Raw genomic sequence first — 25,234 nt, forward strand, 5'->3', positions numbered from 1 at the left:
CCCCAAGTCCCTCTCGGCAGGGCTGCTCTTGATCCTTTCTTCCCCCAGCCTGTACTGATACTGGGGGTTACCCCGACCCGGGTGCAGGACCTTGCACTTGGCCTTGTTGAACCTCATGAGCATATATAGCATATAAAATCCACAAAGGGCAGCAAGGTGGGTACCGCACATGGACACCCAGGAGCTCCCGCTGGGCTCGGCCCTGCGCTGTCACCCGTGATGGTCGTGGGGCGCAGGCACCGCCAGGGGAGCTGGGAAGCAAAGAGCCTGGCCACGGCCCCGGGAGCGGGGCTGTGCTCTGCCCCTGGAGATCAAACATGGCTGTGCACAGCTTGAGAACAGAAGAGAAGTGGAAATACATTTATATTTCAGGACCTGGGTAGCATGGTGTGAGGATATCTTAACAGGACCTCAAAGAAAGTTTTGTGCTTACAGTTAATTTGTCTATCGGGTGTCTGGAATTGCAATCGTACTTGGAGTCTTTCATGCATAATAGGGGTTATTTATGATTTCCTACTCCGTTATTTACCATTTACCTCAGCTGTTGAAGCTGAAATAAAAATATAATCACAAGAATAAGATTTGATATGACTCTGCTTCCTTAAGCATCCAAACTTACTTAAAAAAACAGCAGGGGGATCAGGATGATTGACTTTTTATTTGGCTTAGTGCTTAAACAAAGTTAAACCTATTTCTTTTTTTATTATTATTGCAACTGAGTTCAGCAGCTCAAACAGCACTGTGCTGCTCACCACACCAGGGTCATGCTCTGCTCCCACACGTGCCTGCAAGCTGTACGGAACTGGGGTCTGCTGGTTTTGCTGGGATGCCTGCCTGCAGGACAGCTGCCTGCGCAGCAGCCGAGCCGCTCCCAAATCCATGCCCCTGTTTATCTTGTAACCCTTACCAGCTGAACACAGATGCAAATAACTTGTATAGCTGCGCGTAATCGTGTCATCACCTGCACTGGAACCACCACCTGGTGGTGTGAGACTGTCAGGGGGTGCAATTCTTTAAATTTGTCTTAATTTCCAATCTAACACTAAGGGTGTTCACCTGCGCTCCTCCCGCCAGTGTTCGTGCCCAGAAGCTGCTCCCCTCCTGTCGGTCTCATCCAGTTTTGCAGACAAGTTATTAATGCTGACAAACACCAGGGTGTCTGTGGAGCCGCTTTCAGTGAATAATATTTGTGATGTTGCATTGCTGTAAGTACAGCCCTCGGTGGGACCGTTAGCGGGATGAGGAGGCACCACGGTAGGATGTTCTTGGGTAGGACTGGCACAAACTGAAGGAAAGATGCTGCTGCATAATGTCACCTTCCAGCATCAGAACAAAGTGCTGGTCAGAGAGGCCTGACCCCACAGCTGAAAGCTTAAAACACAAAATTAAAAACGCAATCGTTTCCATTTTCCCAGGAATTACTTATGAGTTGCAGCATGGTGATGCCAGACTATTTAGCTGATGTTTGGCAAGCAAAATTTGATGGAAATGCAAATGTATTCATTGTTTGTAATATTCAATACATAGAATGGTTCTGGGGCAGAAGTTTTTAGAAGGGCAGGACTTGGCGAGTCAACTGTAACTGTTGCGGTACGCTCGAGATAGAATATGCCTTGTGAAGTGAATGAAAAATGATCGTCATTGTTTAAAGGGTTTAAAGACCAAGTGCGCCTGGACCGTCCCTAGCAGACTTCTGCCTGACTCATCCCTGGCTTTTCCGGCCTGCTCCAGTATTTCTCCTGCCTCATAGTTTAAGGGTCTTTACTAGGACCCAACTCAGATCTCTCCTGCAATTTCCAGCAATTTCTTTGTTTTCCGCATAGCTTGGGGGCTCAGCCGATCTGGCCTCCTGGAATGGTCCTGCATGTATCAGGAGACCTTTGTTGTTCCCTCTTTCTTCTCTTTTTAAGCCAAACTCGGTTCTTTCAGGCCTTGTTTTTTGAAAATACCTTTCTTGGGGGATATTTTATAAAAAAATTTAAAGCAACTAGTACCTAAGCCAGGACCCCAGCTGAGAGCGAAACAGTTCTTTTTGGTGTGGCAGCAGGAACGTTGTAAGTACTCAATTCTGGAAAGAAATTTCCCTGTTTTGCAGTATTGGTGCCATGCCTTGGATTTATTAACCAGCTGACAATGTTCCTCTCATGTGCCTAGTGCTGGTCAGAAGGACTTCGGCTGTGCCTGAGCCTGGCCCAGCACTTGGGAGGGCTATGGCTGGGTGAGGAGTGAATGTGGATGCTCTCCCAGCAGCTCCGGCTGAGGAAGAGGAAGTCTGATGCAAGTGTATGAAAGGCCACCGCAGACCAAAGTCCACCTGGGTGAGTCCCTGTCCCTGCCAATAGCAAATGCTTTGAGTGTGAAAACCAGGATGAGTGCTTCTCAGCAATGAGTCAGGAATGGGTTCTTGCCTTTTGGACTATGGTGGTTAAAATCTCCTGGCAGATCTCTATTCCATGACTTTATCTAGCCCTCTTTTTTCCTTTCCTCTAAACTGAATTTGAAGGTAAGCATGACAAAGCACATGGTACAGCAGTGCTAGAGCTGCGGCCCCGGCGATGCGGGAGGAGCGGTGTGCACTCCCTCGGTGGCCGGGCACTTCTGCCCTCCCAAGTGCTGGGACCCTGCCCTCCCAGCCGCGGTTGCTCACATCTTACACCTCCTCTCTGCTGGAGTTTGCTCTCTCAGAGCCTGCTCCTTTCTCAGGAGTGACCCAGGGAGTGACCGGGGAGGTTTGGGGCATTTTCTCGCCCATGCCCATGGCCCAAAGCAAGCCCTTTTGGAGGAAGACTGCTGAACTCGCTTGCTGCCGGGTGCCGATGGCTCGCTGTTTTGGGAGGCTCTGCGGAGCGTAACCGCAGTGACTCAGCTCTCCATCAGACATCCTGCAGGCTGCTCCCGCTTCCGGGGCCAGCGAGGGAACAAACCAGCAAACCCTAACAACCAGTGTGAAAATTCACCTTGAAAAAGGGGCAACAGGGTTTGGGAGGAAGGAGACTTCTTGTTTCTTGCTCTGCTTGGTCCATCTCAGCAAACACCAGGGTGTTTGAGAGGCTGAAGAAGACCCTGATTCAAGGCAATACATCCAGCCTAATATGGGCTTGGATGCACTCGATGGACTGAAGTCTTCCCTGAGAAAGCCGGTGCAATGCAGGATGGTGGTAGTGGGGTCCAGAGTATTAAAAAGCAAGGGCCAAGATGGCTGAGCAAACAGCCCTGAAGCAGTACTTGCTCCACTGTGCTGCTGCTCAGACCCTGCTGTGCTTCAGTGATGCTGCTCAGGGTCCTCTCCCTGTCTGCCGGTACAGCTGCCTTCACCTTTTCTGTCCTTTCCCACACCATTTTCACCTTATTCCCTGCCCCTGTGGGTGAGGAGGATGTGCGTGCCTGGCTGGAGGTCAGCACTGACTCTGACCAGGAACTAGGATTGCTTTTCCTGGGCTGCTGGTGCTCCCCATGTGCCCTGCTCTGGCCGGCCCCCAGGACACCTCCGGAAGAACAAAGGTGGGGGTAAAATGGGTCTCTCATCTGCTGAGGCAGCAGCTCTCCTCTGCTCTCAGCAGCAATACCCATGTCCCAGGTCACATCTCTTCTGGCTGTTCCTTACTCTCCTGCTCCAAAAAAGTCCTCATTCACCCTATTTGCCTCTGCTGGCTCCAAACTGTGTGCATAATGCCTCTATAGAGTGGCTAGAGGCCCTGATAAACCAAACACAGTCCTCTTCCTTCATGCCACAGTAGTGAAAAAAAACCCCTTTTCTCCCACCTACAACCCAGCTGGCCGGTGCGTGGCTTCTAATAGCATCCACGGAGCCCAGGGTCGGTGTTCCCAGCATGCCAGGAAAGGCTGTAGCAGGGAGGTTTGCTGCCTTCTGCGGTTTGGGGACTCCTCCATCACACCCCCATGCACCCTTCCTGCTGGTCCAGCGCTCCTGCCATGCTCCCAGTGCTGCTGTGGTGGAGCTGTGCCTGCAGCGTGTGAGCCGCTCGCAGGAGCACTGCTCTTCTCCTCATTGCCCATCAGTGTTTGATGGCCTGAACATTTAAAACTGCAGAGAGAAAGTGCACTCAGCCCCCCCGGATGGTTTGTATGTGACACTGCCCTTCTCTTGTGGCACAAAAAGCTCAGATCCCGGGCTGAGGCAGCATGGAAGTTTTGTCCTCGGAGGCCGTGCCTGCACGCTGGGTACAGCCAGACCCTCCCAGCCACTGGCAGATGAGCTCAGCTGCTTTGTGAAGCAGATTCACATGGAAAAGCAGATTTGCTTTAACTTTTATGCGTCTTTTTTGTCCCAGTCAGTAGAAGACTAATAGGTTTTTCTATAGCTAAGGAGCAATACGTTTTTTCCTCTCTGCAGCCCAGATGGCAAACTAAGTGTGTACTCTGACAGGCTCTGTCCTGACATCCCCAGGAATATTTGGGAAGCATCAGAGGGACCACAGCAAATGGCTTGGAGTGCCTTATGGTGGATGTTTCATTGGAAACCAAGAAGGAAGCAACAAGCAAACTCTCTGCAACAATTAATGCAGCTTTTTCGGTTTGCTGGGATGCATTTCCATTGCCCTGGGTCCCACAGGCTTTTTCCAGCAGCAGCAGCAACAAAGATCCCCTATGACAGCCCAGCGCCTGCCTTTTGGCACTACTCAGCGCACTTATTTCCACAAGCGGGGGCTCCTGCCCAAACGCTGCCTTCATCCCAATGCTCAGTGAAGGGGGGGGGGCTCTGCCAGGCGAGCGGGGCCAGAGAGGTCAGGCAGTTCATCACGGGCCCACAGGAGCTGGGGCAGAGGAACAGCGTCCGTGCAAGCCCCAGGCACCCACCATGATGCAGGGAGGCTGCGCCCTGCAGCCTGGGCTGAGCCCCAGGGGGTTTCGAGGGCGGGCAGCTGGCTCTGGCACTCGCAGGATGAGCCAGAGTGCTGGGACATGGGTTGTTCAGGTGCGAAATGGAAACTGGGTCATCTCAAAGGCTTGTGAGACTTCACTCAGCTGCCAACCCGGGGTGCGAGCTGGGAATTAGCAGCAGGTCCTCCTCTGCCTCCCTGGGAAGGACTCCCAGCGGGTTTCAAGTTCAGCTGGAAATGTTTCCCAGTCTCCAATGAAGTACATCAGCCCTTTGGCCAGCTCTGCACGCATCTGCTCAGCGGATCGGACCTTACCTGCCCACCTCATGGAGCAAGCATGGGATCGCCTCACCTTAACCAGCCCAGAGAAGAGGCAACGCTGGCTGCTCGGTGGCTTTGGCAGGGTTGCTGCTCGGTACGACGCGTGGGCTCGCGTTGCCCTCGCATTGCTCACTGCCAGCTGTGAAAGCTCAGTCCTTAACTCAGCCCCATCAGTGCCACTCTTGCAGGGCTGCTGCCCAGCCTTTCCCCTATTAATACACCCATAATTCACAGGGAGGAAATATCCTTTAACGCTGTGTGATATTTAAACCAGGGGAGGTATCAGTTGTTTGCTTTTTTTTTTTAAACTTGTTTTTAGGCATTCAGTTCTTTTGCTCCAGCCTCCGCTCCACATCTGTGACTGCAGCCGTCTCCATCCAGCTGAGAGGGAAATTATGTGTGCAAGAGGAGTCAGGGCTCCCTTCCCGTCACGCCGCTCACATCCCTAGGACTGCCGTGCCTGCCGTGTGCTCAGCCACATGCTCGAGGATGCTGCACCTGAAAGTCCAGTTTCTGGATGACTCCCAGAAGATCTTTGTAGTTGATGTAAGTGGATATTGTATTCTTACTGGGGGGTTGTGCTGGTTAATGAAGTTGTTGCTGCTCTGAAGGATTGCATGGTCTCTGATTGCTTCTGGTTTTCAGCTTTAAAAAAAAAAAAAGAAAAAACAAATAAAAAAAGAAAAGATTGTAGCACTGATTGCGAAGTGTCTTTCAGCACCGACACATTCCCGCTCTCCCCTCTTATTGGCATTATTTATAAAGGAGGAGGAATGGCTTTTACTTATTTGGTGTCATCTTTTGGAAAGCAGGTAATATGAAGTGATGTTCCTGACAAGTATTGAGTGCTTCTCTCGTTTATCTGGTTGCCAGTATAAGCATTCAGCAAGGAAGAAAAATCTGGGAACAGAATAAAAACTGCGTGTTTAACCAAATTACCCCTGGTGAGAAACATCTGCATGCATCTCCTCCTGGGCATTCAGTTGAAAAAGAAAATTGTGTGGGTTTGTGAATGGCTGAGGAAAAAAAACCTCCCTGTGTCTTATTTTCTGCATCACAGTATCCCACAACACACTGCCATTAATAATTCCCATTTAATAAATGATGGCTCTGATATACAATAAATAAATGCTAGGTTTTAAATGCTAAGTATTAATATCCATGGTGTTAGATTTATGTGTACAGATGTATGTAGCTAACTGAAGCTGGAGATATCTTGACTGTGCTGGGAACACTTCTTTTCACATGTGTGATTGAGCATTTCTTGTTGGTTAGGATTTGATAATCACAGTAGCTAATTGAATTAGCTAATTCAAGCAGATCTGTTCTAGCACTTACCTGCATCTCTTGTGGGACCAGAGTGTTTAATATGAAACTGTTTTTTCCAAGTTCTGTTACATCTCCTAGGCTGTCCTGTCCCCTGGTTCTATAGCACAGCCTGTGAACTGCTCGGTCTCGGACACACTGCTCCTTTTCTTTGCAATAGCTTTTCGCACAAAAGCGGATGGTGAAGCAATTCCACCCCTTGGCACAGTGTGGAAGTTGTCTGATTTAGTTTAATTAATGTATCCTAGACCTGGAGTCAGCTTAAAAATGAGCCTAGTCATTTTAAAATGTCTTTTTTTTTTTCATATTGATTAAATCAGGGCATAGGAAGAGACAGTTTAAAACATGCTGCTGGTACAATGTTGCTGTATTTTTTCCATCTCTGCTTTCTTATTCACCCAAAACACTTACAGCACTATAGCTCTGCACGACATGTTATTGCAGCAAATAGCTTCCATTAGAGGAACTCCTGGTCATTCCCTTTTTTAGCGTGGAATGGTATTGGAAACCCCTTTCAGGCATTTCATGCATTTGATGCTGTACGGGTATGATAAATGAATACTTGAATTACTGACTCCCCCATTGTAAAAGGACTGCTTTGGGCTAAGTTTTGCGCAGATATTTCAAGCAACTCTTACTAAACCCCCTCTGACCGGGGAAAGCTCTTTTGAATGTGCAGTACTTCAGTCTAATGGGAGGGAAAAGGACAAAAGAGGGAAAACACTGCGGGCCTGATTCCCCTTGCACTTGGCGTACGAATCCATACCCTCGCGTGGGTACCACAGCCGCCGGCACGTGCAACGAGGTCTCATTCCCAGTCTGGCTTTGCACAGGAATGAGCTCCTCTCCCGGTGCTGGGTGCTGGCCTGGTAAGGCTTCTGCTTCCATCCTCATCCTCACTGACGGCTGGGATCCGGCACCCTCACCATGGCTGCTGAGCTCCCAGGATTTCCTTCGCCTGGGCGCTGGAGGCGGTTCCTGGGATGGCACCAACAAGCCAGGCCTGAGCCCCCAGGGTGGGGGAAGGCGGGGGCCCGGCACACATCTCCGAATGTCCCCTGTTGTGTCCTCCCTGCTTGAACACCCCAGGGCTGAGCTGTGGCATGGACGGCATCTTGCTGGGATGCTGGCAGCTGTGCCAGCAAGCCCTGAGCCTTGCACTGGGAGGGCACTGGGATCCCCTACCCCAATGCCTGTGTGCAGGGACAGCACAGGTCAGCCTGTAATGGGCTTCTTGCACTGAGAGGAGATGTTGCAAAGCTGCCTCCCTTCTTCCTCCCCCCTCCCCGGATACCTAGAGCTGTGACCTGGCATGTGCTCATGCCCATCAAGTCATTCCTTTTCTCCTGGAAAGGGTTTAAACAAAGCAGCCCTGAGCCTGGGCAGCCACGGGAGCCCTTCCAGAGCATCACAGAAAGGGCAAACCACTTTGCAGCCTGGGCAGACAAAGCCTGGGCATCTCTGCTGGCGGAATTTGCTACAGGGCAAGATGCAGTGGGAAGGAAAAAAAAGAAAGAAAAGGCAAACCAAACAAACCCAGAAGAACCGATTGCTGGGGCTGAGTGAAGAACAAAGTCTCCCGTTGTCTCATGTCCCTTACGATGAGTAAAGGCGGGAATTTGTTGTCAGCAGCTGTGCAGAGCTGGTCCAGCGAGGGCGTGCAGAGCTTCCAGACTGGTGGCTTTTGGAGCATGGCAGTGCATGCCAGCCATGGCCATGCAGAAGGCACCGACCAGGGGACATCTCCCGAGGTGCTTGGGGAAAGATCACACCAAAACCCATGAGCTGTCGCTCCCACTAAACCACAGACCTGGGTGCAGCAGCCTGTGCTACGGGGAGCACTGCAGAAATGTGGCTTTGCTGTTGGAGCACAAATGCTGCCAGGGTGTCCTCTGGGGATGGGTGTGTGTGTCCCCATGTGTCACACATGTTGCTGTCTTCTTCTGGATGTGCCTCTTGATTTCTTACCCTACTTACAGTCCTGGCTGCTTCCACCGTGGAGAGGAGGGGCGAGCGCAGCCTCTCCTTTCCACCGTCTTCTACACAGGGGTTTCTGCCTGTGGGTGCTACCCTGGCCCTACAGCATCATCGAAGGCACATTTAGGGTTGGATGCTTCTACCTCGGGCCGCACTCCTCTGTCACAGCTCTTGCCTGACTCTGACCCAAGCACAACCGTACCCCTGTGCTTCCAGCAGCGCTGGCCGGGGCCTTGGTACCCCACAAACCCAGAATGGGGCACCTGCAAGCCCAGCTCTGCAAGAGGAAAGCCTCTGCTTTTAAACCACCCCCTGCATCACAGGGCTGCATCTCCCCCGTGAGCAGATTCCTGGGGATGGAGCCGCATGTCTCCGCTGCCCTGGGCAGTGCTGGGCTTGGAGGAGAGCAGGTCACTCCCAGCAGACGTGTGGTGGGTAATAACCCGGTAAGAAACGCTTGTCTTTCCTGGCTGCCTGACAAAGGCCAAGGCCTTTCATGCTAGAAAATTCTAGCTTGGAAATAAACATTTATAATTGTTTTAATTACCCTTGTGATCTAGTAATTTTGAGGAGAACCGGGAGTGCTGCAGAGCGAATGCTGTTATTACGCTATCACTTTTCAGCAGCCTTTCAGCATGGAGCCAGCAATTTCATCCCAGGAGAAGCTGTGAAAGGTGGTTATTAGTGTGCACCACTGCCAGCAGCCGGGGTCCCTCCCGTCCCTGCTGGGAGCAGCCGCTGGCACGGGGAGCTGCAGCCTGCCTTCACCTCCATCACCCGGAATGCCGTAATTTAGCAGCCGTCTAACCCGTCCGCTCTGCTCTGGTTTGCGTTTGCGCTAACCCACGCTCATTTTTGGTTTGCTTTTCATGAGCTGATAAAGGAGTAGGAGGGTTTTTGCTGGGGGTGGGTCACTGCCAGGTTCATTCCTGGTGCTTTCTGGAGCATTTTCCAAAGTTAGGGGCCTCCTGGGCTGTTCCCCAGCCGTGTCACAGCATGGCAACAAGTCAAGCAAAACACCCTCCAAGTGTTTCTGTTTACTGGGAATAACTACAGCCTGGCCTCTCTTATCAGCATGTAGTGCCACTTAATTAATATTGCTAAAGTGCACGGATGACCCAGGGCCCAAGGCTCAGGATGTCCCCAGGGTCTTGTTGCTGTTAATTACCATTAACCATAATAGCAGCTCATCCCCGGCAATCCGGTTGCCGGCTGTTGGGGCACACCGGCTCGCTGTACAGGCTTGAGGTGTGCTCCCGTTTGCTCTTAAGCGAGCACGTTTGCCATGGCCATCCCTGGCTCGGGCGGATGCTCATCCCAGAGATCACTCACTGGTTTGCCAGGGGTGGAGCTGCCCAGACAGTGATGATAGCGAAAGGTGAGCCAAAAGCAAGATTTCTTTCCTTTTCCTTTCCTTTCTGATTGACATTTCTTAATAAAGGAGAGAAGTGATGAGAAGGAATTTGAATTCCAGGAGCAGAGGTAAGGGGCACACAGTGGGCAGTTGTCCTGTCCCACATGCTGAAGCCAACAGCATAAACTGAGTAAGGTTTTGCTGCAACATGATCAGGAAAAATCCCACTGCTCCTCTCGGGGTGAAGGCAGGGAGCTAAAATTTCTCCCCCATCTCACTGAAATCCCATCACTGCTCCTGTCGGCGTTGTCTAACCTGCTGCTTCCATGGTGTGTTTGTTTGCTAGCAAAAATCCTGCGGAAAAGGGCTGTTCAACCTCACCTGCAGCCACCTCAACCTTGCGGAGAAGGAGTACTTCGGGCTGGAATTTCGCAGCCAGGCGGGGAACCACGTGAGTGCAGCTCGTGGCGCGGGGCCCCAGTGCTGCACTGTGCCACATCCTTGCAGCAACCTCCTGCGGGGCCGGGGGCTTGCTAGCACCTCCCTGATATACCAGATGGAAAATTGCAGTGGAAAGTTTTGCCACAATGCCAAAAAAAAAACCCCTTTAAAAATGAGCGTTATGAGTAGAGCCACAAGCCAGTTGGCAAAGCCCTGGTGGTAGCCATGGCTGATGGAATTGCGGGGCTGCCCAGCGGGGCAGCTTGCTGCAGCAGCCCAGCTGGCTAACATTTTTGTGTTGCATTCTTGCATGCTGCTGCTGCTTTTATTCCCCTCCTCTTGTGCTGTTTATCCACCCAGTTCTTCATTGACTTATTTCAGGTCTGGTTGGAACCACTAAAACCCATAACAAAGCAGGTCAAAAGTAAGTATTTCAAGAACAAAATTCTAAGACGTTGCCAGTGGCAGACTAGAGCAGACACATTGGTGCAGTGTTATTGCTTGGGGATGGGGGCTTTAGTTTCCTGCATTTGCCTGAGCTCATTTTATAGTGTGAGGCTGGGCAGGATTGTTTCCAAAGACACCACAGTCCATATAAAATCTGGTAGAAATACCACTGCCTTTGCAATCTGGTATCTGCTCCATTTTAGCTTCGGGCTGTTAATAACCTGACAGCTTGGCGGAGGAGCAGGGGCGGCTGCGTGTGTGCATTGCTGGGCTGGCAGAGCGGCAGGCATCGCTCCCCGCGTGCCCTCCGTTCCCCTTTGCAGCTCATAGCAGCCCAGACGCCTGCACGGCACGAGCCCTGCTTGCAGCAGGGTTAGCCGTGTGCCTCGCAAGCTCTGCCGCTCCCCCCCAGCCCCCCGTGCCGCTGCACAGAAATGCTGCGGAGCCTGACCTGAATTCTGGCTCTGCATCCCCTGCCATAGCCCCAGCCAATGTCAACACAGTGCTCCTTTCAGCCTATGCCTGTTTCCACCCCCACAATGAACCAAATTATATTTTCCCCAAATATGTGATGACCAGGAGGGTCAAGGGGATGAAGCCATGACCCCAGTGTTTGCCGCAGGGAGGCTGTGGTACAGTGTCTGCATGAATCTCCCTGTAAGGAGAAAGCCTGAAAAAGAGCCTCCCCTTTCTGGGTGCACCAGAAATGGGATTATTTAAAGAACCAATTTCTTTTTCCATGTCTCACGGTGTGGGGCAGCTGGTTCCTCAAAAATTGCCTTCCTCCCTCCATGCTCTTTGCCTTGGGCACAGCTGCTTGCTCTCACTCATCCCACAAAAAAGCTCCCATGGAGCTGTTGCATCCCAAGTGCTTGGAGGGCTGGATTTAATGTACAGCCCCCCTGTTGGCCACATTCCAGACAGGCACCTGTGGCACCACTCCACGAAACCCCTGCTTCTGGCAGGGGGCATCTTTGCAATTTAAAGAATTGCCGGGGCCCTTTCTCTTGAGTATTATTTAGGCACCCAACCCCCTGTTCGCTCCCATGGGTAACACTGGGGGGCTGGGCAGGCTGGTCGTTGGGGCAGGCTGGAGTTGTGATGCTCAGGGCTTCCAGCCCTAGTTTGTACGGGCCCAGAGCCATTTAGTCTGTAAGGAGACAGCATGTGTGAAGAGAGTTGTAAATGTTCTCAATAGACACGTAAAAGAAAACTTATGAAGGTGTTGTGTTTTAAGATCCTAAGGAGGTTCTTTTCAAATTTATGGTGAAATTTTTCCCAGTGGACCCCGGCCATCTGCGAGAAGAGCTGACCAGGTACAGTACACATTCTATTGCTTTCTTACCGCATGGTCCTGTATCTTTGCAATTGTGAAGCATGCATTTAATTCCTTTTCACCCACCCAAACCTGCCTGTGAGCACTGGTTATCCAAAATATTGAGAGAGTTCTGCACTTTACAAAACAAAAACTGGGAGAGTATCTTTTCTTGATTCACTGTTTTTAAACAAAATCCACTTGACAGATCAGCCATCTTAAGAGGCTGCTTACTGCCAAACGCTTTAGCAGCTGGGCACTGAGTCTGATGTAGCTTGGTCTAGCTCCTGCCTCAAGCCGTGTTCTGAAAGAAGAATTTTAATTTTAATTTTAAAAATGACACTGTTAGCTCTTATGTTTTAGAGAAAGCATTGCAAACAGGAACTAAGAATAAAACTAAGACAGTGCTTCTGCAGAACATTAGCCCCGAGAGATGCAAGTGCCCTCCAAAGCATAAAGGAACGTTAACTCTGAAACCTACTGTTGGGCATTTAAATGGCAGGAGCATACTGGTCACAGTGGTGCCCAGCTGCATCCTTCTGTGGGGCCTGAGTGCTCCTCCTGTGCCCCCGTGGACCCGCATCCCTTGGGTTAAAACATGGGCGAGCACAGGGAGAGGCACGGGGGCAGGCGCACCCCCCCACCCCCCGTGGCAGAGCCCCTGTTGAGCCCGGCCCCGCCTCAGGGCTCCTGTCCCCCTCCACAGGTACCTCTTCACCCTCCAGATCAAGAAGGACCTGGCGCTGGGGCGGCTGCCCTGCAGTGACAAGAGCGCGGCGCTGCTCGTCTCCCACCTGCTGCAGTGTAAGGGCAGGAGAGAGCCCGCCGGGACGGTGCCCCTGCCCCGGGGAGCGGGGCCCAACGGGGCTTTGCTTTGGCTGGGGGGGCCAGGTGTTCCCCCTAACCCCGCTCCCCCGGTGTCCCCTGTAGCTGAGCTGGGTGACTTCCACGAGGAGACGGACCAGCAGCACCTGGCGACCCACAGGTACCTGCCCAACCAGGAGTACCTGGACAACAAGATCATGCACTACCACCGGAGACACAGGTGAGGCTGCTCCGCGCCAAAGCACCCGGTGGGTGCCTGCCGATGGGGCCATTGCCGTCAGCAGGCAGGGCCAGCAGTGGGGTGGATGTGATGCCAGCATGCACACATCCAAAATGGCATCTTTTCAGCCCATTTCAGCGGCTGCCTTATTGCTTATCGCTCTTATTGCTTCCTGGCATGTTTGTGTATCCAGCGGGAAGACGCCGGCTGAGTCGGACGTTCAGCTGCTGGATGTGGCCAGGAAGCTGGAGATGTATGGGATTCGCCCGCACCCCGCCAGCGACGGCGAGGGGACACAGATCAACCTGGCTGTGACGCACATGGGGGTGCTGGTCCTGCGGGTGAGCCGGGGGCTCGGGGGTGTGGCACCCAGGTGGGGTGGCCTTTCCCCAGGGACATCGGGGGGGGACACCCTTCTCCTCCCCACCGTGTGCTCCAAACCCTCCCAAATCCTACAAGAGGGAGCGTGCCCCGGCAGGCCTTGGGCACAGGGGTGGTGCTCACGGGCATCGCTGTGGGGCTCAGCCCCATCATCCCCACCAGCGCCAGCTGCTCGCCGCCGCGCCTGCCCCGGCTCTGTTGGCTCCTGTCACGGCGAGCGCAGCCGTGTAAGCACCACAGGTTACAGGGCTGCGTCGCATGTGTTCACCGTATAATCTTCCCGCAAAAATAGCCGCCCTACGTCTGTGCAATTACATAGTGCTGTAATCACAGCCTAGCTGCAGAACAAATACAGACTTCCCTGCAGCCAGCGTGAAGCAGCACTTGCCTCCCACACCAGCTAATTTCAACCTGGGAACATCTTGCCAGAGCAAGAAAAAAAAAATATAATTCCTAACTGTGGGTCTGCTGTTCATAATTAGCACCGCCAGACCTGGGTATTTATTCAGAGCCATAAACACCCCTCACACGTGATTAGAGCATCTTGTGAGCTCATTAAAATCTGGGCTCTCCTAGAAAGCTGAGAGGGTCTCAGTGCCACAGCATGGAGTAACGCAATTTTACCTGGTCCTGCCACGACCCCAGTGTTGTGTGGCTGCATCTAAAGTGATGCAGAATTACAGTGAGGGTAAGGTATGATTGCAGACTGCTTAAGCTGGGTCTGAAGGTATGTGAGAGAGCTGAGGGCTGCTATGCTTCCCAGCAAAGGAGAGGAGGGTCTTATTCATTTGAGGGGGGCTGATGTTGCCTTAACTCACCTGACTCGTGTGCTGGGATGGATGGGATGCTCTGCCTTCACCTCCATGAGGTTTGTCTTGGGGTCCTGGAGCTTTACAAATAGCTTCAGTGGGCAGGGTTAAGCCCTGAATCTCAGTGTCCATTTTTGGGACAGACTGATGGAGAGGAGGGTCAACCACCAAATCCTAGACCTTCCTCAGACCCCAGCAGCAGTGAGAGCTGTGCTGGGGGTCCCCTGTAGTGTCCTGCAGGCTCAGGATTTGGCCCATCATGCTTCTGCAATTCTGACTTGGGGCAAGTCCTGCTTTGACTGCTGTATCTGTCCTTGCAGGGCAATACAAAGATCAACACGTTCAACTGGTCCAAAATTCGCAAACTGAGTTTCAAGAGGAAGCATTTTCTCATCAAGCTCCATGCCAACATCTCTGTAAGTACAGTGCTGCAGGCAGCTGCCAGGCTCAGGAGCAGGCAGCTGTAAACCAAGGATCAGCCAAGTCCCCAGTTTTGAATAAGATCTGTTTCTGCTGCTCGTGGCTGATTCTCCTTCCCCCGACCCCGAGGATGGCATGTGCCACCCCTGTGTCCCCAGCAGGGTGAGGCTGCACTGCCCGGAACCACTGGCAGCCCAGGTCCTTTGGGGGGGGTCAGGAGGGCAAACAGCAGAGCCTGGCCCTGCGCCCTTGACTCTGGCTCACTTCTCTGTGGCCTCGCAGGCGCTGTGCAAGGACACGCTGGAGTTCACCATGGCGAGCCGGGATGCCTGCAAGGCTTTCTGGAAGACATGTGTGGAGTACCATGCCTTCTTCAGGCTGTCCGAAGAGCCCAAGTCAAAGCCCAAAGCCCTTCTGTGCAGCAAGGGCTCCAGTTTCCGCTACAGGTAAAGTCCCAGGGGAAAAATAAAAGAGCTGGGACTGGGAAGGGTGTGGGGATGGCTCCGAGCCTCCCCTTTATGCCGGTCCTGGGTGGATGTGAGGAGATGATGCCCAACAGCTGCTTTTCCTGGAGAGGCCACTGCCTCGGTCCTGCTCCATCCCCCCACCTTCCCTGGGATGCAGGGATGCCCAGGGCCGGGACTGACGGTGCTGCTCATGCCTTTTTCCCCCTTGCTGCAGTGGGAGGACACAGAGGCAGATGCTGGAGCATGGGAGGAAGGCGAAGATGAAGAGCCTGCCCTTTGAGAGGTACTGGGGCCATGGAGGGGTGCAGTGCCTGGGGTGGGGCAGGGTGATGGGACCCTCCTGGCCAAGCACCCACCCGTGCTCTTGGTCTTGCAGGAAGCACTACACATCCCGCTACGACGAGAGGCAGTGCCGCTCCTCTCCGGACCTCCTGACAGACGTCTCCAAGCAGGTATGTCCCTGTGGCCTCAGCAACAGGCAGGGCCATGCCTGGGGGGTCCTGGCATTGCAGCCCTGGCTGGCAGAGCTCAGACCAGACCCTCGGCTCTGGGGCTCACTGACAGCCCCACTCTGACACCCACCCACCCACCCTCTGCCCCTGCTCAGGTGGAAGAGCTGCGCCTGGCCTACGGGGGCCGGGGCTCCTACCATGCCAACGGGGTGCACGGCTCCGAGCCCATGCTGGACAGCCAGCGCCGCAGCTCCGCCGTGGAGGTGACGTTTGCTGCCGAGCTGGAGCGCTCCAAGCCCGAAGAGACTCCTGCCTTCCTGCCCCACTCCAAAAGCTCATCTGCCTTCCCCCTGCTCTACGCTGAGCTGGAGCTGGAGCGGGCATGGGAGCCCGCCGACCTCTTCAGCGCCAGGAACCCCTTGACATCCTTTCGGCCCCACCACCAGTTCGCCGGGAACAGTAAAAGCACCTCGGTGGGCAACATGCGGGAGGTGAGCACCCGGCAGCTGGTGTACACGGACGTGCCGTGCCCCATGCCCGTGGCCACCCCGGCCCCGCAGGTCCTCTTCTACCTGGACAGGCCCCCACAGACCCCCTGCCATGCACCGCCGCCCAGCGAGGACGCAGCAGGACCAGTCGGTGGATGCGTCCCTGTGGCAGCAAAACCTCCCCGGCAGCGCCGGAGTGGGACCCAGGTGGGGGAATTTCATCGCGAGGCTGCGTGCGTGGCAGCAGACACGAGCATGGCCCCGGTGGGGGAGAGCCGGTCGCTGGCTCGCTCCTTCGATTATGGCCTGCAGGAGCAGCCTCCCAAGCGGTCTTGGAGCCAGTCAGACATGAAAACCATCCGCTTCCCATATGGCTCCGAGTTCAGGCCCCTGGGGCCGTGCCCCGTGCTGAGCAGCCGGAAAGCGGGTATCTTTCGGCATGTGCCGGCTCAGCAAGGGCTGGCGCCGGGGCTGCGGCAGTCCTTCGCCACCAGCACCGCTGAAGAGAGGACTTCCAGGGGGGCCTCCCGGTATTTCACCTAGGTGCCTGACAATGGCCGGAGGGAGCAGAGATGGCTGGCACTGATTAGGGGCTGCAGAAAGATGACTCTTGCTTGCAGGACTGCCTACTGCTTGTGAAACATTGATGGGCTTGTGTTGCGGGAGTGCGCTTAGCTATAGAGAATGTTAACGGACAAGAGGGCAGCGTTCAGCAGTACCCAACCCCTGCACCACACGTGGACGCTGGAGTGTCTTTGCCACTGCAGGTGGGGTCCTGCTCCAGGCAGAGGGGCCAGGGCTCTCCTAAAGCCCTGCAAAGACCTTGCATCCTCCCCAACAGGGCAGCTGCTGGCCATGCTTGGAGCTCAGCCACCGGAGTCTTCATTGGAGGGAGGGCGAAAAAGAGAAGAGACATCTCATGGAAGAGCTTAAACAGCTGTTTGTCACAGCTGTAGGGGAGCACTCTGGTGAAAAGGGTGTTTGTGGCCCATTTGGAGATGAGCAGGATGGCCCGGAGAGGCTGCTCCAGGAGCTGCCGCCCCGTAGACACAGCATGGAGCCCATCTCCTCCCTCCTGCCTCTCCTCCCTCGCCTGCTGCAGGGAGCGCCGGGCCCTGGAGGACGGGGCTGCACGTGTGGGGTGCTCCTTGCAGTGCTTGGAGCCATGGAGGAAGCAAACAGCTCGCTCTGCTCCCCAGCCCATTTACAGCATTATCCTCCCCCAAGAAATATCCCATTGGTGCTTGTAAATCATTTAGTAGCACCCAACAGCGAGCTCTGGGAAGTGGGTCAATGAACGATACCGTATAGCTCTGCTCTTCGTACGTCTGTTAGCTGTCATTTGCTGGCAGCAGCTCCACAGCCCCTGCTCAGTGGCCTGCTTAAATCTGGGGGAGCGAGGCATGTAAGGGGGTCCTTTGGTCCCCCAGATCAGGCCTCAGTTAAGCAGCATGTGGAAAAAGATCTCAAGAGGGGGTAGGAAAGAAACAGGCAGCTGGTGCTTCCCCTTGGCATTAGAAAGCCCACTGTAACCACCGTGCTTCCAAACTTCCCTGTTTGCTATGTGAGTGAGTGCAATGTTATTTTTACCAGGGCTGTTTCTAGCTATAAAGCAGCAGGAGATGGGACTGCTCACCATCCATGGCGTGGCAGGAGGGGGATTCCCAATTTATCTATTGCTCCCTTGAAGGGAAAAGGTATAAAGATACTTCTTGGAAGTACTTTTATTACAAAAACTTATAATTATCCTAAACCTACATGAAATCCACTCAGAAAACTGGAGAACGATGACACCTCTGTTAAGAATTTAGGGGAGGATCTTGTTACTTTTCTTTAAGAATCCTGCAAGACTCTCTAAGACGTGACTGTAAGGAGAGGGACAGCCCAGTAAATCCACGGTTGAGGAAACTACTGTGACCTACTAAATGGATTTCAGAAACAAGGAAGCTGGGGCAAAGACAGAAAATAGGTTAAAATGTAAAAAGAACTGGGCTTATGGGCACTGCTCACCCTGTGCATCGCTGTCCTTTCTTTAAGAAGCTGAACAATAAAAATCAGTTGTTCACACCAGTTTTGGGTTCCTTCTGCCCTGTCCAACCTGCACCCCCAGCCCACCTTCCCCTGCACCTCCCGGGCAGCCCTCGTTGCTCCGTGAGGCTGCCAGGCTGCTCTCCCTCTCCCGCAGCTGCCTGCTGGATCCCTCTGGGCCTTTCCTGTCTCAAAGAAATGTGTTAGATCAACAAGAGAGCACGCTGCCGGGTTTGCTTTTGCTGCACATCTCTAGCGCACCTTCTACTAAAAAAAAGGATAATCGTTCTGGTTATAGAGTTGTTTCTTCCCTTCCCCAAAGCTCTGCACCTTGGCAAGAGCAAGACCCACCACTCACTCAGTGGAGCATGTAAGTAGGGCAGTCTGTACGCATGATTTGGGGGGGGGGAAGCAGTGTTTCAAATACAGACTGCACACACAGCCCCCAGAGAACGTCCCTTGAGGGGTTATACCTTAAGCACGCAGACAAACCTGCAATCACTGTTAGCTCCTAAAGCATGCCAAGATACAAGGTAAAGCTGACCCTGGCCAGCCCTTACCTTGAGCATGTCCCAGAACACACAGTCCCACCGAGCGGGATCGAGGTACAGCCCCACTGCCCCAATCCCCAGGAGCTGCCAGCTCTGGCATTCAGGACTATGCTGGGAAAACAGCATTGAGGGGGAGAAACAAGGACTCGGGAACTATTTTTTGATTTTTCCATTGCCCGAGAGCACCGTGGGACAGCACGTGCACTGTCCTACGCCGTGGTCAACGATAGCAGAGGTGACAGCAATTAACATCTTCAAGCTAAATTCATTGCGTGAAGTACCTTCCTTGGGACTAATTAAAGGCACAATCCCAGCGAGCAGTGGCTCACGTGTCAAGGAACAATTGAAATAAGCCCCAAGTTAAGTCCTTCCCCATGGTCCCTGCTCAGCCCTATTCACCCAAAAGAGGTAAGAACGTTCGTTTCAGTGATCTGTGTTTCACTAGGAAAGAAAACGAGGATGGAGAGAGGACACGGGCTGATTCCGTCTGCTGACCGTGACAGACAGACAGCAGTACCTGGAAAAGTGTAAACTTCGGTAGCCCTTACGCAAGCAAGGATTATTAAAGGGGGGGAAGGCACAGCAGCATTAATGTCAAAACATTAAGCTACTCAATGCCTTCGGACCGAAGTAACTAGGGTTCATATAAAATATATCACTTAGAGATAAAGCTGATCTTGAAATTCAGATGCACAACATACACACCTATGCCTAAAAAGTTGCTGAAAGTCAAGATATAAGAAGTAGCAAAATGTACACAGTATACCAGGAACTTCAGCCTGGAGAAGCCCCAAGACAGGTTCCAGTGTATTTACCTCATCTCTGTATTAAGTGTTACTTCATTTGCTGGAAAAATGTGAAATAAGGCAAGCCAACATACATACCACTAGAACTTTGCAAAGAGGAAAATAATTTTATTCCAGTGTTAAGTCAAAACAGTGTGATAAAAATCAGACCTTTAACAATCGCTAAACTTTGTGCAAACACATTAAGCACCTATGCACCTTCCTATTCAGCTACAGACATTCAGTTGAATGTGAGAAGAGGTGCTGACGATACCACATGCTTACTGTACAGAAGCGTACTCGAGGAGCCAGAGACCAAGGGGTTTAAGAATGGTTACATTGATAAAGGACTCATCTACCCAAGAACAAATACATTTCTCTATTCTGCGATTCAGACTGCTTTGATAAGACTACTTCCATATCCATTATTCTCAGTCTACAGTGGGAAGCCTAGCAAACTAAACAAGCAAGAAGATGGTTCCTGCATGAATGTTTTGATACATCTTTCCATCAGCTATCTGCCGGCAACAGAACACTGCTGATTAAGTTACACAGTTCATCAATACCTAACACACGGTGGGGAAAAAACCAGCAATACAGACATCCGTTCCTTAGAGTGAGCTTACAGTCTTGTGATGCACAGAGACTATAGGTGCAGAAATGCCATATGCAGTACAATAAAAAAGCTTCCGGAATGGACTTGAAGAGAACGAGGCCGTATTGTACAGATGTGGATGAGTTTTTCCCCCACACGGTCCTCTGAGGTAGGTACACATCCCACCCATTTCACAGGAAAAGAAGAGGCACCATAGTTCAGCAACGTGTTACAGTCATATCACAAACAGGACAGGCTCCAATTTCCCAAATAATTCACTAACCCTACCTACCCAGAATCGTTTCTAGAGTTGCATAGATTAAAGACCCTGTGTCAACAGGGTAGAGCCACCAGTTACAAAATTTGGGAGGAATTCCCATCACCTCTGCCCTCGGTCTCCCACATAAAAAGCACACCTTAAGGGAAGCGACATGGAAGTAAAAACATGTTTTTGATTCTAAGAAATTTGCATGGAGCTCTTCAAAACGAGATTTGGGTTGACTGCTGAAGTGAACGCAGAGGTAACTGTGGCACAGGCCTTTCTGTACCTTCACTCCGCAATGCCGAGTTCACAACGAAGTCAGAGCGTTCTGACATCTCTACCGAGTTGCCACGGGCCGTGCACGTTTGTCTGAGCACGTGGATCCTGAAGACTCCTCTTTAGGAATGGAATCAAACTGAGCCCTGGGGCTGCTCCATCTGTCTATAGCATTCCCTGCGGCGTAGCAGCTGGTAGGTGTCCTCCGGACAAGAACAGCATGGGGGGACCCAAACCTTTTCAAAGCAACCATGCGACTCTGTGCAAGGAACACCTTTCCTGAACTGGAACACAAGTTTGTAAGAGGTATATCCACACCTCTGCACATCTACCAAAATCCAGAATAAAATGCACAACAGAACAAGCTCATGAAAGTTTACAGAACTTAAATATTTATTTTTATACCATTTAAAACCCCCCAAAACATTGAAATAAGCTTCATCTATAAACAGATTTACAAGACTAACAACTACAGAAGCTAAAGGAGCACTACAATTTGTTTCTGTGATGCAGTTATTTTGTAAAGCTTCAGGTCAACTGTATTTACAACTTTTGCTGCTTTTACACATTTATAAAAATATTTATTTAATCATTTAACATTATTGTTTTCAAAAACTATTTCCAGACTTTTTTCTCAGATATAAATTCTAATCGAATTTCAGTTATATAGCAGATGAAAGTTTTAAACAGAAACATTTTTTTTAAAATTAAAACAAGGAGTTAAAAGTAATTTTTTTACAGTGTAGGCACCATTGAAAATAATTGTCCTTGGCATATCTAACCACCATCTCTCACAAGTGTCCTCTATATAAAAATGATGTAATGGCAATATTTGACTAAAAATGCAGTATTTACTTGCACACCATTACTTTTTCAATATTTGGCAGATATATTTCAGATTCTTTAAAATGACTTTTGTGCAAAAACAAAATGTGCAGGTCTGAACCATAAAATAAACACACCCAGCCTTTATCAAAAATAAATTTACACCAACAGTTCCACGGCTAAGTACTGAAAAACAAACCCAGTTCAAAACTTCAGCATAATATACATACTGGGTTGAAAAAGGGAAAAAAAACAGAAGAGAGATATTACCCATCTAGCAGTACCATAAATATATAACTGAAAGCAATTTTATAGTCTTACCTACTTTTTATGAAAAAAAAAAGAAAAAAATCACTCTGTACTGCACAGTACTACCTTTTTGTGAAAGAATATCTATAACTCAATTATTTGCATATTAACTGGTAAATACATATTTAAAATACACTTTCAGAAAATTATAAACAAATTATGTTGATGTACTGTATTTAATGTATTTAAGAACAAAAATGTGTATAAATATCTTACAGGAGAAACAACACCACCACACAGAACGCTGGTGTTACACTTATACCTGCTTGTGAGGTATGTATCATGCAACGCTCGGCTTCTCTGGCTCCCTTCCACCCAGGCATGTATACTCAGAGGAAAAAAATTAAATTAAGTTATATTGGACTTCAGGTTTTGTCCATTATTGCCAAAAGCCCCACCCCCTCAACTGTATTGCTTTAAATTTTCCTACCATGATGATGTAAGATTGAATTACTACTTCAAAACCTGTTCTAAAAGGTAATACATATACTGTACATCAGGATATACCTGTTGCTACATATCACCTGCAAACTATTGACATATTGCTCTCAAATATATTTAATCATAGAGCTGCCTAAAATACTGTACCAATTTAGAATTATAATAGATACTGTTGCAGGTTTATTTTTCAGGGCACGATAACTATATGCTGGTTGAAGCAGGTGCTACAGCAATACCCTTGCCACTACATTACACGTTTTGAATACGCTTGTGAAAAAGCTATTTTCTCTGAAGCTTGTTAGTGATTTACAAAAGTTTAACTTAAGAATACAAAAGACCTGTACATCCCCACGTACAGGAACAAAACAGCATCAAAACATACTGTACTTGCACTTTCTATTAACTAAAGTAATGGTTATTTCTAAAAGCAAAACTGCACCTCAACATTTATCAGATTAAACAGGTGAAACTACAATATTAAAAGTTGTTCTTTACAAAATAATTTCCTGAAAATATAAAACCATGTGCACTGCCACAAAATAGTTGAGTAGGTTCTTTCAAATCCTCAATCACCATCAATATGTTGCAAAGATCCAAAAGGCACAAGGAGCTCATGAGCTAAGCACTGCCAAGCTTGAAGTAGTTTTGGTGGGTTTCACTGGGTCCATACGAAACATCAGTCAATTATGTGAAGTTTCTTAGGATGAGTCATTAACAGAAAATCTACAGATAAAAAAAAAAAGCAATCAAGAATGTTGTTAATTATACTGTTTCAGCTTGGCAAGGAGCACATCACTGGTTTTGCATCACTGGACTAGTACATGCCTTCATCTCAACAGATCATAGGGAAAAAAAAACCCCAAAAGATCAGAAGTGACATTCGCAAGAAAATATTCCGTAAAAAGAGAAGTCATAAGTTCTCCTGCTCCCTTACTTGCTATAAATATTGTTACAACAAAAATGCAGTCTAAATTAAAGGAAGCAAGGTATAACAACTGCAGTAAAATTGCAGCACTAGAAGACCAAACAGATATCGTAATTGTTACTATTCATTTTAGTCTCAAACAGAAGTGTTATGTATAACTACCGAAGCTAAAAGTTTAAATCCCTAGAAATAGGACATCTTTCACTTATTAAACAACTCAAATTTCCCCAACACACGAAGTTCAGTGTCTAACTAACTTCTAAAAACTAAAACTAGCTTTTCCTGTGCCTAACCACTTGATTTTTTTCTTTTAAAATAAATCTTTTTTTTTAAACAATGCATACAAAAAAATTCCTTAACTTACTTCTGAAATTTCTCCATAAGTTTCTTCACCATCTTATCTGTGATCCCTGGACATGTTGCTTCTGCCATATTGATGCTTTTCTCAAGTTCCTCAATTGCTTTCTTTCTGCTAGCATTATTTGTGTCCTGCTGTTTGAGCTGAGCAGCAAACCAAAACAGATAAAACTTACAAAACTTATCAGACACTTGGGTAATGCTTTCAAACAAGTTTTTTAAGTCAAGACTTACCTCAGCAAACACAGGGGTGATTATCATAGTTAAACAACTCAGGGTTTTAACAAGATCCTGATCCTACAAGTTAACAAATAAGGATTACATTAGCATATTCCTATACAACGTATACACTGCATTTAACACAGTACATGTGATTTTGAAAGGTCCATTAAGTTCAACAAAGCACTTGAAATACGTTACAAAAACAATGAAGGCACAGTACATCAAGAAATGTTACGTGATGTGGAAACAGATGCCTGGTGACACGTCTGAACAATGTCACGTATCGTTTGAAAACCAGTTCAGTTTTTCCTCTCTAATATTATATAAGCCTTTAAATTCCCATCTCTACGAACAGTTACTGATCTATTACTACACTACGTGGTATCTTTTGCATTGAAGGCTGAAACGGGCATAGGAGATATCGCTAACAATCATCACTCCTTGAACTACAAAAGAGTCAGTTCTTCTGAAAAGTGATTAATTACTAAGTTTTAACACTATTTTCCTTAGCTTGGCTCCAAACCCAGCACTTAGAAAGATGAACTCTTCAGACTGTACATACCGTCCCATTCTGCAGCTTCTTTGCATCTGGCTTCTTTCGAACTGTAGTAAAGCTCCACTCGGGATGAGAGTTATTTTCTTTGTTACTGGACTCCCTGAAGAAAAAGGATACGATGTACATAATACTGGCCAGAACATAATGCTAAACAAGCATAGGTAACCCAAATACATAATAAATCTATATGCGTTAGTTCCATATTCCTTAAAACAAGAAGAAAAACATGCACTGAAACATTAACTGAACTTTAAAAAAAACAACTTCAGAGGCCGAGTAAACTGAAATATGATCAAAGCAAACAGAAGATGTTATCTACCCATAAAGCTTACCTTCTCCCAAGGCATCCCATTTAAAACAGTTATCTGATATCCAGAAAAGTAGAATGTATGTTGTTCCACAGGCATAGTGCAAACTTCTTCACACACCCCAACCTTGCTCTGCAATATTTCTAATTGCAATTCTTTTTTTTTTTTTTTTTTGGTGTATTCACTAGCCCTAGACTAGGAAATGCACAGCACTTAAACAGAACTGAAATTGAGTTCAGAGAGAGAAAGTTTAAAGGAATAATGAGTGCATAGCCTGACTTACGCATTAGTCTTTACGTTCATACAAGGGGGTTTGTTGAACAAAGCCAATGAAAAACATATGGAAGACAGATACACAGAAGAGGAGCTAAGTACACAAAGAAACTGCAACAAACCTTTTTTAGTAACATTAAAAAAAAACCCCACCACAAACCAAAAAGACCCACAAGAGACTAAACTGAAAATAAACTTACGAATCGGAACCATCGGAATCACTTTCATCACTACTATGTCCCTCTGCTTTCCATCTCTTAAACCTATCAATCAGTTCTGTCAGATATGAAGTCTTCTTGGCATTTTTCATAATGAATTTGTGCTTCAGAAGTTCTTTTGCAGTAGGGCGCTGTAAGAAACACTTAAATATTTAATGTTATGCTAACATTTCGTGATTTTAAATGTTAATAGGGGAGATTTAGTAAGACAACTGACTT

The 25,234-nt window shown here is 49.3% G+C and overlaps 2 protein-coding genes across 2 annotated transcripts in view; one reads left to right on the plus strand and one right to left on the minus strand.

The window, feature by feature from the left end:
* Nucleotides 1–17,587, plus strand: part of FRMD7 (FERM domain containing 7) — a 23,075-nt gene extending 5,488 nt beyond the window's left edge. The window contains exons 5-17 of the mRNA XM_009636597.2: nt 2,096–2,318; nt 5,482–5,708; nt 10,166–10,270; nt 10,642–10,684; nt 11,945–12,023; nt 12,729–12,826; nt 12,953–13,067; nt 13,261–13,408; nt 14,578–14,673; nt 14,960–15,123; nt 15,359–15,427; nt 15,521–15,596; nt 15,752–17,587. Of these exons, the coding sequence (XP_009634892.2) occupies nt 2,276–2,318; nt 5,482–5,708; nt 10,166–10,270; nt 10,642–10,684; nt 11,945–12,023; nt 12,729–12,826; nt 12,953–13,067; nt 13,261–13,408; nt 14,578–14,673; nt 14,960–15,123; nt 15,359–15,427; nt 15,521–15,596; nt 15,752–16,627 (2,139 nt within the window). The 5' untranslated portion in view covers nt 2,096–2,275 and the 3' untranslated portion in view covers nt 16,628–17,587. The remainder of the gene's footprint in view (nt 1–2,095; nt 2,319–5,481; nt 5,709–10,165; nt 10,271–10,641; nt 10,685–11,944; nt 12,024–12,728; nt 12,827–12,952; nt 13,068–13,260; nt 13,409–14,577; nt 14,674–14,959; nt 15,124–15,358; nt 15,428–15,520; nt 15,597–15,751) is intronic.
* Nucleotides 17,588–20,143: 2,556 nt separating this feature from the next.
* STK26 (serine/threonine kinase 26) overlaps nt 20,144–25,234 on the minus strand; it is a 56,721-nt gene continuing 51,630 nt past the window's right edge. Inside the window, exons 7-11 of the mRNA XM_009636573.2 lie at nt 24,998–25,146; nt 24,223–24,316; nt 23,673–23,735; nt 23,446–23,582; nt 20,144–22,879 (exon numbers count right to left, since the gene is read on the minus strand). Of these exons, the coding sequence (XP_009634868.2) occupies nt 22,855–22,879; nt 23,446–23,582; nt 23,673–23,735; nt 24,223–24,316; nt 24,998–25,146 (468 nt within the window). The 3' untranslated portion in view covers nt 20,144–22,854. The remainder of the gene's footprint in view (nt 22,880–23,445; nt 23,583–23,672; nt 23,736–24,222; nt 24,317–24,997; nt 25,147–25,234) is intronic.

Source organism: Egretta garzetta, unplaced genomic scaffold (genome assembly GCF_000687185.1).
Source record: "Egretta garzetta isolate BGI_Z169 unplaced genomic scaffold, ASM68718v1 scaffold404, whole genome shotgun sequence".
Taxonomy (NCBI): Eukaryota; Metazoa; Chordata; class Aves; order Pelecaniformes; family Ardeidae; genus Egretta; species Egretta garzetta.